The sequence below is a fragment of the Tachysurus fulvidraco genome, chromosome 19 (genome assembly GCF_022655615.1).
Source record: "Tachysurus fulvidraco isolate hzauxx_2018 chromosome 19, HZAU_PFXX_2.0, whole genome shotgun sequence".
Taxonomy (NCBI): domain Eukaryota; kingdom Metazoa; phylum Chordata; class Actinopteri; order Siluriformes; family Bagridae; genus Tachysurus; species Tachysurus fulvidraco.
This window is the reverse complement of record NC_062536.1, coordinates 5,202,021-5,212,020: the sequence shown is the minus strand read 5'-3', so window position 1 is coordinate 5,212,020 and position 10,000 is coordinate 5,202,021. Positions and strand designations below refer to the sequence as shown.

Below are 10,000 nucleotides of genomic sequence, written 5' to 3'. Positions count from 1 at the left end.
CAACGCTATTTATATGCTCCGTCCCTCCCACCGCCAGCGAAGACCGTTTGAGGATTCATTTTACGTAAGGGCAAAAACTTTTCAGCATCTGTTAGTAAATCTGTCACATCCCGAGGAAGCGTCATATCAAATAATGGCAATAAATTCCATGAGAATTATCAAAGCTTCGAAATGTTAGTCCTGTTCTGATTTTCTTTTACTTCCATTATTATTATTATTATTATTATTATTATTATTATTATTATTGTAAATGCAGAGAGGCGTACCCATCCTGCGAGGTGAAGGATGTTCATTTATGCTACGATGTGGCTGAGCTGATTCGCCTGACAACTAAAAAGTAAGGAAAACGAATAGATGTTTTTTAACGCAGCTCTCATTCAGTAATCACTCGTTTGTTTTAAAGATTTTTTTTACACAAGCACACACTTTTATTGTCGCCTGATCTCACACAGGAAGCGAGCAGAGAAAAACTTGCTGTACTACCGCAAGATCCTGGACTCCCAGGGGCAGCAGGAAGTCATCAACCCCCGGACTTGTGGGCACCTCTGCATGTGTTGCCCGTGCCAAGGGTGTAAAGGGGTAACGGGATATTATCACATGATCAGAATCATGTGCTCTGTTACGATCATAATGTTTGTGTTTTTATTTGATTTTATAACGTTACAGTACGAACCATACCTTACCTGTGTGTGTGTGTGTGTGTGTGTGGGTGTGTGTGATGTCCAGATTAATGCTATAGACTACTACGGTTCTGAGGTTGATCGGGTTGAAGAAGACTTGAGAAAGCATAAAGAGAATAATGTGCAGCGTCCATTAGGAATGGCTTTTGTCACACTCCAGACCGAATCCATGGCAGCATTGTAAGTATCCGTGTCACAGTGTCTATTAGTGAGCTGATCTACCGAAGGCTGGATTTGTAAAAGTTGTCCACATTTCTATACAACATGCTTTAATAAGAAACCGTCCTAAAGTCATTCTACATGTTCGTGTGTTAGAATGAGGGACGTCGGGGGTCTGATGCAGTCATTGTCCATTTGGTTGTTCGAGGTTTAACAGACAGCTATTAATACATCCGCATGCCTTTCGAGAGGGTGTACAGTTACACGGGAGCCAGTGAGAATCCAAACGATCGATCTTGAAGGAATGAAACACCGGCACGTTCTGCATCAAGTCCCTAATGCATTATGGCATTTGAACGATCAGCCAAAGCCTTATGGCGAGTCCATATGCCATAATGCACTATATGCTCAATTACTGTACTGAGTGCACCAGAGGTGCAGCTGTTACCCCGCACGTATACATCACTCTGGAGGCTCAACGGTTAAAGCTCTGGCTTACTGATTAGAAGGTCAGGAGCTCAAGCCCCAGCTCTGTCTGCTCCAGGGTCACTTTATCAGGGCTGAACCTGAACTCTGACCTCAGCTTCCTAACAAGCTAAGATATGCAAGATCGCTCCTTCTTCTTCTTCAGATGTTACCATGGGCGTCTTTGTTAGCCTCCTCCGATTTGTGGTTCCTTCTATTAAATAAACAACTTGTTCTCATTTTCTTTTAATACCAATAATAACCTGGTGTTGGTGCAAAATAAGATTGACATTTCTTTTCTTTGTAAAAACCTCATACTGCAAAAATACCTCATTTTTAACACAAATAGTATTATGGCTTTATCTCTAAATATGACGTCTTTTTTTATCCTTAAAATAATGTATAACAGCTTGAATTATTGTGATTTATTTCTCAGGATATCAGATATGCAAAATTATCCCACGTCTATATTAAAACGTTTCACCATTTTTACCCCCCCATCTAATATTATATAGTATGATTTTTTTTTTTACCCTCTCAATATATTTATACACAATTTTATTCTCAAAATTTTATTTATTTATTTATTTTGAACACCACGGCCCTGAACATGCTACACCACCCAACAGTTTGACAAGTAGGTGATTGGTGATGAACTAAGTGGTGCTGTATAAATGCTCAAAGTTCATATACGCTAAACAGTCTTGCTACAGACAGTCTGTAGAACGAAGGAGAAGAGATCAGAGAGAATGCATGGTGTGTTTTCTAGCCGCATCCAGATGGAAAGTTTTCCATTTTTGAACAATTGTTCTGACAGCAGTGTGCGTTTCTAAGTGTATTAAAATATTTACGAGCTGCGAGATCTCCGAGGAGGAATTTCTGATTACAGCATGTATGCGGTTTTCTCCCGCTCTCTCTCTCTCTCTCTCTCTCTCTCTCTCTCTCTCTCTCTCTCTCTCTCTCTCTCTCTCTCTCTCTCTCTCTCTCTCTCAGCATCCTGAAAGATTTCAATGCTCTTCGATGTGGAGCTGGGTCTCAGGAAATGGGAAGAGTGAGAGAAGTGACGTGTGGCTGTCAGAGAGAGCCTCAGCCTTCATCCAGCAGCGAAGAGCTGAAAGTAAAACAATGGAGCGTGAGCTATGCAACCCATCCGAATAACATCTACTGGTAGGATTATTTACTGCCTTTCTTATACAGTGTGGTGGTGGTTTTTGTTTCTCTTTAATATCGCGGTTTCATTTTTTTTCTCTCAGGGAGAACCTGTCCATGCCACGCTGGGGGTGGTGGGCTCGATATCTGGCGCTGAACACCGTACTCTTCCTCCTGCTCTTCTTCCTCACTACTCCTTCCATAGTCATCTCTACCATTGACAAGTTCAATGTCACAAAACCCATCCACTACCTAAATGTGTGTGACCGCGCAATTGCATTGTAGCTCACGTCTTGTAACATTACAGCGTCTGTCGCTGTGTGTACGCTGTAGTAAAGGCTGTTATGTGTCTGATCCACCAGAGCGCTGTTATCAGTCAGTTCTTCCCAACTCTGCTCCTGTGGTCCTTTTCTGCACTGCTGCCCACTATAGTATACTACTCTACAGTGCTGGAGTCCCACTGGACCAGGTACACACACACACACACACACACACACACACACACACACACACACACACACACACATAGATGTGCAGAAGTGAACCTGAAGTCTTTGCATGCAGGTCGAGTGAGAATATGAGTATGATGTACAAGCTCTACATCTTCCTGCTCTTCATGGTGCTCATCCTGCCGTCACTGGGCCTCACCAGGTTAGTGTTTATGTTCTACCTATTACATACAGCATAGAATTCCATCCTATTCTAGTCTATTACGGCACTCTTGAATCAAAATAAGGATTCTATAACATTCTATGACTTTACATTTACATGATTTAATCCGGTCGAGCTTTCGAGTCCATGTTATGCCGCTACATTACAACATATTCTATTCTATACTTTAATTACCACTTAATTCTCTTCTATGCCATTAAATGACAAAGTCCATATTATTCTATTCCATTCTATGCGTACGATGGGTATTCGATCTGATTTCGATGGTGTTACGTTAGAGTTCGTGCCGTTCGATTCGATCCTATTCCAACAACCAGTCCATCGTTTTCTGTTTTATTCCATTCTATACTTCTGAACATTTTGATTCTAAACTATGCCATTAGATTAGTGTGCGTTCCATTCTAACGTTTCATTACATTTCGATGAGAGAGGCTATTCTGTTCTATTCTTTAACGCAGTGGTCCCCAACCTTTTTTTCGCCACGGACCGGTCAATGTTTGATAATTTTACCGCGGCCCGCTGGGGGTGGGGGTGTGGGGTGGCTTTTATACAATTAAAATTAAATTAATAATTTTACTTTTATAAAGGCATGTTTAAATACAATTACTCACTACAACGCTAAATCAATGAGAACCCTGAGCTTGTTTCTTCACAACGAGACGGTTCCATCTGGGGTAATAGGAGACAATGACACCCGAAGTGTGTTGCTTATGGCCAGTTTATTCCGCTGTTTTGTTTCGGTTGCCATCACTGCAGAAAACCCCGCTTCACACAGATAGCATGTCGGAAATGGCGATAGGGATTTAAGTGCTGTGGTGACAATCTCAGGGTATTCCGCCATGACTTTAATCCAGAACACCGGCAGAGTTTCTAACTTTCTAACGACGTCTGTTTCGTGCTGATTTTTGCTAATTTGTGGGTTAAATTTGAGCAAACACAATATACACGTACACCAAGCTGTTTTGCTCTCTATTCTTTATATAATCCTGCTCTAGTTTATTCTATTGTACATTAATTATCCAGTCCACTCTATTCTACTCCATTACCCAAACTATTCTATTCTCTCTTCCATTACATTACAGAGAGCATTCGGTTCCCTTCCCAACCTTTCCTTGCCTAATACAATGACCTATTCATTAGTAATGACATGAAATTTTACTTCCTTACCTTATTGTTTCCCCTCACAGTTTAGATGTGTTTTTCCGGCAGCTCTTTGATTCCCAGTCAGAAGGAAAGCTGAGATTTGAGTAAGTTAAGCTTGCTATTTCCATCACGTCCCCTTCACCTAACGTCGTTTTCAATATTATTTAATCTGATCTATTCCGTCCTATATTTTGTTGCCACAGGTGTGTGTTTTTACCAGATCAGGGCGCTTTCTTTGTGAACTATGTGATCGCTGCCGCATTGGTAGGCTCCGGGATGGAGTTGCTCAGATTGCCGAGTCTGTTGCTCTACACCATACGCATGGCTCTTGCACATTCTGCCTCGGAGAGGAAGTATGTTAAACAGGTACGTGCATGACCGCTCACTTTATAATGTGGTAGGCTAGTGGGTAAGGTGTTGGGTTACCAATCAGAAGGTTGTGAGTTCAATCCCTATGTCCACCAAGCTGCCACTGTTGGGCCCCTGAGCAAGGCCCTTAACCCTCAATTGCTCAGTTGTATAAAAATGAGATAAAATGTACAGTAAGTCTCTCTGGATAAGGGGCGTCTGCTAAATGCTGTAAATGTAATATAAATGTTATAATATAAGGACATAACCTATCAGTATTCCAAACATCAGGACAAGACGTGCATGCTTTTCCTAAGATTTTATAAAATAAAGGTCAAGATGGTGCAGGAGATTAAGTATTTAGTGACGGGGAGTGTGGGAAAGTGAGTGGAGAAAAGTGTCAGGAGTGGTGTGTGTGTGTGTGTGTGTGTGTGTGTGTGTGTGTGTGTGTGTGTGTGTGTGTGTGTGTGTGTGTGTGTGTGTGTGTGTGTGTGTGTGTGTGTGTGTGTGACAGAAAAGTGTCAGGAGTGGTGTGTGTGTGTGTGTGTGTGTGTGACAGAAAAGTGTCAGGAGTGTTGTGTGTGTGTGTGTGTGTGTGACAGAAAAGTGTCAGGAGTGTTGTGTGTGTGTGTGTGTGTGTGTGTGTGTGTGTGTGTGTGTGTGTGTGACAGAAAAGTGTCAGGAGTGTTGTGTGTGTGTGTGTGTGTGTGTGTGTGTGTGTGTGTGTGTGTGTGTGTGACAGAAAAGTGTCAGGAGTGTTGTGTGTGTGTGTGTGTGTGACAGAAAAATGTCAGGAGTGTTGTGTGTGTGTGTGTGACAGAAAAGTGTCAGGAGTGTTGTGTGTGTGTGTGTGTGTGTGTGTGTGTGACAGAAAAGTGTCAGGAGTGTTGTGTGTGTGTGTGTGTGTGTGTGTGTGTGTGTGTGTGTGTGTGTGTGTGTGACAGAAAAGTGTCAGGAGTGGTGTGTGTGTGTGTGTGTGTGTGTGTGTGTGTGTGTGTGTGTGACAGAAAAGTGTCAGGAGTGTTGTGTGTGTGTGTGTGTGTGTGTGTGTGTGTGTGTGTGTGACAGAATAGTGTCTGGAGTTTTGTGTGTGTGTGTGTGTGTGTGTGTGTGTGACAAAAGAGTGTCAGGAGCGGTGTGTGTGTGTGTGTGACAAGAGTGTCAGGAGCGTTGTGTGTGTGTGTGTGTGTGTGTGTGTGTGTGTGTGTGACAGAAGAGTGTCAGGAGCGGTGTGTGTGTGTGTGTGTGACAGAAGAGTGTCAGGAGCGTTGTGTGTGTGTGTGTGTGTGTGTGACAGAAGAGTGTCAGGAGTGGTGTGTGTGTGTGTGTGTGTGACAGAAGAGTGTCAGGAGTGGTGTGTGTGTGTGTGTGTGTGTGTGTGTGTGTGTGTGACAGAAGAGTGTCAGTATTTGTGTGTGTGTGTGTGTGTGTGTGTGTGTGTGTGTGTGTGTGTGTGTGTGACAGAAGAGTGTCAGGAGTGGTGTGTGTGTGTGTGTGTGTGTGTGTGTGTGTGTGTGTGACAGAAGAGTGTCAGGAGTGGTGTGTGTATGTGACAGAAGAGTGTCAGCAAGAATGAAAGGAAAGGTGTAGGAGACAGTAGTGAGAGCAGCTCTGCTGTATGGGTTAGAGACTGTAGCAGTGAGGAAAAGACATGAGGCAGAGATGGAGGTAGCAGAGATGGGGATGTTGAGGTCTCTTTAGGAGTGATGAGGATGGACAGGATTAGGAAGGAGCACATCAGAGGGACAGCTCAGGTTAGCTGTTTTGGGGACAAGGACAGAGAGGCTAGATTGAGATGGTTTGGACATGTACAGAGGAGAGAGATGGTTATATTGGTAGAAGGATGTTGGAGATGGAGCTGCAGGGTAAGAGGTCAGGAGGAAGGACAAACAGGAGATTATATGGATGTGTTAAATGGCACATGAAGGTAACGGGTGCGAGAGTAGAGGATGATGAGGATAAAGTTAGGTGGACACAGATGATTCGCTGTGACGACACCTGATGGGGAAAATCCGAAAGTAGAAGTAGTAGTTAAATTGTAAACTCTTAACATCGCGTGTAAAAAATAAATAAACTGTCAGTCTATAAAGTGGTTACTGTATTAAATACCGTAGCTCTGGTGACAAACATCATCTCTGTTTGTTCTGTGAAGAATCAGGCGTACCAGTTTGAATACGGAGCGATGTACGGATGGACTCTGTGCGTCTTCACAGTCATCATGGCTTACAGCATCACCTGTCCTGTTATAGCACCGTTTGGTAAGAGACGTTTTTCACAAACTAATACCTCTTTTACCTCGTCAATTAACAAGGGCCTTCGCACGGAAAGGTATAAATGCATGTGAAGCACTACGAGGTGAGGAAAAATGACAGCTGCGACTATTCTTCTTAATCACAATAGTTAATAACCCTTTAATAACCCTTTAATAACCCTTTAAAAATCTGTAGAAACCACCAGGCTGTAATCACAATGATGTCGCTGTCGTAACTGCACTAATCAAACCGTAAACAGATGTAAATAGATGTGGAATGATTCACCATTAGAATGAATGTTATAGTCCAAAACAAAATACTTTCATGTTTTAGGTCAAGAGTTCCTGATTTCTTATCTATAAGTACAAGCGTAAGCAGTTATATGGCATTAAGAAGCAAGACTTAATAAGCGAGTGTTGATAAAAAGGTCTAAATGTGCATGCACACTCGACACTGAACTAATATCCAGTAAGAAAGCAATCCGGTTTCATTCTAAAATGGCCGAGACTTTACCATACTATCCTGTCCGATGTACATGCTGTAAGACACCGACACAGTGCAGTTTCTAGTTGTTTATTAACCCCGAACAACACTGTGATTGAGCATGTGTGAGCTGGCTTTGCTTTTCTTTTTGTCGTTACCATTGCACAGGCTCCTGCCCTTGTATTGCATTGCAGAGAACCTGAATAAATATCTCTTTGTGCTTGGCCTTTTTTTTTTTTGGGAGGACTGTATGACTTTAGGTAGGTACTGTGTTTGCAGACCATCATTTGTGGCCAGACAGTCATGATGGCTCAGCATTGCATGGCTGCCACTTGTAATTTAAGTTGCAATTGGATCCGTTTTTTTTTTTTGTTTGTTTTTTGTTTTTTGTTTTTTTTGCACTGCCACGTAGCGAAAGTCCTACCTGTTTACAGTCCCTCGGACCCTGCAGGAGTGCTTTAGGATAAATGTTTCTGTTCACATTTAGGGAGCTCATTATAATAACTATTAAAGTTGCAGCCTGCAGAGAGAGAGCGAGAGAGCGTGTGTGTGTGTGAGAGCGAGAGCGTGTGTGTGTGAGAGCGAGAGCGTGTGTGTGTGAGAGCGAGAGCGTGTGTGTGTGAGAGCGGGAGCGTGTGTGTGTGTGAGAGCGAGAGCGTGTGTGTGTGTGAGAGCGAGAGCGTGTGTGTGTGTGAGAGCGAGAGCGCGTGTGTGTGTGAGAGCGAGAGCGCGTGTGTGTGTGAGAGCGAGAGCGCGTGTGTGTGTGAGAGCGAGAGCGCGTGTGTGTGTGAGAGCGAGAGCGCGTGTGTGAGAGAGAGCGAGAGCGCGTGTGTGTGAGAGAGCGAGAGCGCGTGTGTGTGTGAGAGCGAGAGCGCGTGTGTGTGTGAGAGCGAGAGCGTGTGTGTGTGAGAGCGAGAGCGTGTGTGTGTGAGAGCGAGAGCGTGTGTGTGTGAGAGCGAGAGCGTGTGTGTGTGAGAGCGAGAGCGTGTGTGTGTGAGAGCGAGAGCGTGTGTGTGTGAGAGCGTGTGTGACCAACAACCAATACAAAAAATACCATTAAAGGAAAAAACTCAAGCAAGTTACCTTGAACACACACACACACACACACGCACACACACACACCCCTCTCTCTCACACACGGTGATTACAGTGTCCTGTCTTCTTCGGTTTGATGTTACAATCTTGACACATCATGATTTCTGGATATTCTCCCATTTCTCAAGATCAAGGCCAAACAATACAATGTGTGTTCACCAGTGGGTAAAGTTTGTGTGTGTGTGTGTGTGTGTGTGTGTGTGTGTGTGTGTGAGTGTGTGTGTGTGTGTGAGTGTGAGACCGACTGTATAGATTTAATGCACGAAAAATTCCCCCAAACAACAACCGGTATTTATGTTAAATCTGTGCGTCCCAGTACTTTTGCTCATGGTACGGTTGGTCCCTCTCACACCAAAGCTGCCTGGTTCGGAGTCAACACGCCCGGACGTTTTTATTCGTTCGTTCGTTTGTTTTCAGAGATCGTAGGACATCAAATGAAAGCACGACGAGACTTTGACCTCATCTTGCTGTGTGTTTACGCCGGTCTTGTACTAGCTAGTAACCTTACTGTACTCCTTACTGTCCTGCTGCTTTACAAACAGTGTCTGTGTGCATGTGCAGGTTTTCTGTATATAACCTTAAAGCACATGGTGGACAAACACAACCTGTACTTCGCCTTCCTGCCCGCCCGCCTGGACCGACAAGTGCACCTGGGAGCTGTCAATCAAGCCCTTGCTGCACCAATCATCTGTCTGTTCTGGCTCTACTTCTTCTCTGTGCTGAGGGCAGGTGAAAAAAAAAAAAAAACACACCACCACTACACCGACCAAACACTTATTTATTTATTTATTTATTTATTTATTTATAGTGAATCACGTTGTTGTAAATTTCCCACAGGGATGAATAAAGCATCCATCCCTCCATCCATCTACATGTGTTTTTGTTTTCCAGGCTTCATGGCCGCCACGTCTCTCTTCACCTTGGTGGTTGTGTGTGTGACCATTTTCATTGGCATCTGCTACACCTGCTTTGGCCACTTCAAGTACCTCAGTCCTCATAATTATGTCGTAAGATTATTTCCATGTGGATATTTTTACTCTCGCGCAGAAAGGGAAAAACATTTTGTCTTAAAACAATCCCTTTTTCTCTTAGGAATAGTTGATGATTATGATCTGTTGCTACAATGCACAAGTATGTGTAGTGGCCTGGGAAAATAGAACTGCTTTTCATCCTCGTACACGAGGCTAAGTGCACAGTGGGTAAGGGCCAAGCTTTGTACTGAAGAGAAAAACAAACCCAAACAGTCTGTATAAGTGCTGTATGTCTTAAATGCTGCTAGTTAAGTGTGATTTCCTCACATAATGGAAGTCATGTGTTCCCAGGAGCGGCTCTGGGACCCCGATCTGGATAAAGCTGTTGTGAAAATAAATGATCATTTTTTTTAATACTTTTTGAGATGCATGCAAAACCGAAATGTATTTCAGTTCAGGGACATTTTTGGTTCGGGTCTAAATCTAGAGTTTTTGTTTTGCTTTTAATTCTACAGTGTGAATGGGTTTTCTCAGGCCACCATGTATTTATACCAAACTGAACACAAATAGAAAAACGCAACAA

The 10,000-nt window shown here is 43.3% G+C and overlaps 1 protein-coding gene across 2 annotated transcripts in view; it reads left to right on the top strand.

The window, feature by feature from the left end:
* The window catches only part of tmem63a (transmembrane protein 63A), a 37,753-nt gene that overhangs the window by 25,247 nt on the left and 2,506 nt on the right, over positions 1 to 10,000 (top strand). For both annotated transcript variants that reach the window (XM_047804053.1, XM_047804052.1), the window contains exons 9-21: positions 1 to 64; positions 257 to 337; positions 453 to 579; positions 727 to 860; positions 2,298 to 2,471; positions 2,558 to 2,711; positions 2,816 to 2,922; positions 3,018 to 3,104; positions 4,313 to 4,372; positions 4,472 to 4,634; positions 6,769 to 6,874; positions 9,008 to 9,175; positions 9,338 to 9,453. The exon at positions 1 to 64 is cut by the window's left edge and continues 7 nt beyond it. In XM_047804053.1, coding sequence (XP_047660009.1) covers positions 1 to 64; positions 257 to 337; positions 453 to 579; positions 727 to 860; positions 2,298 to 2,471; positions 2,558 to 2,711; positions 2,816 to 2,922; positions 3,018 to 3,104; positions 4,313 to 4,372; positions 4,472 to 4,634; positions 6,769 to 6,874; positions 9,008 to 9,175; positions 9,338 to 9,453 — 1,541 coding nt within the window. The remainder of the gene's footprint in view (positions 65 to 256; positions 338 to 452; positions 580 to 726; positions 861 to 2,297; positions 2,472 to 2,557; positions 2,712 to 2,815; positions 2,923 to 3,017; positions 3,105 to 4,312; positions 4,373 to 4,471; positions 4,635 to 6,768; positions 6,875 to 9,007; positions 9,176 to 9,337; positions 9,454 to 10,000) is intronic.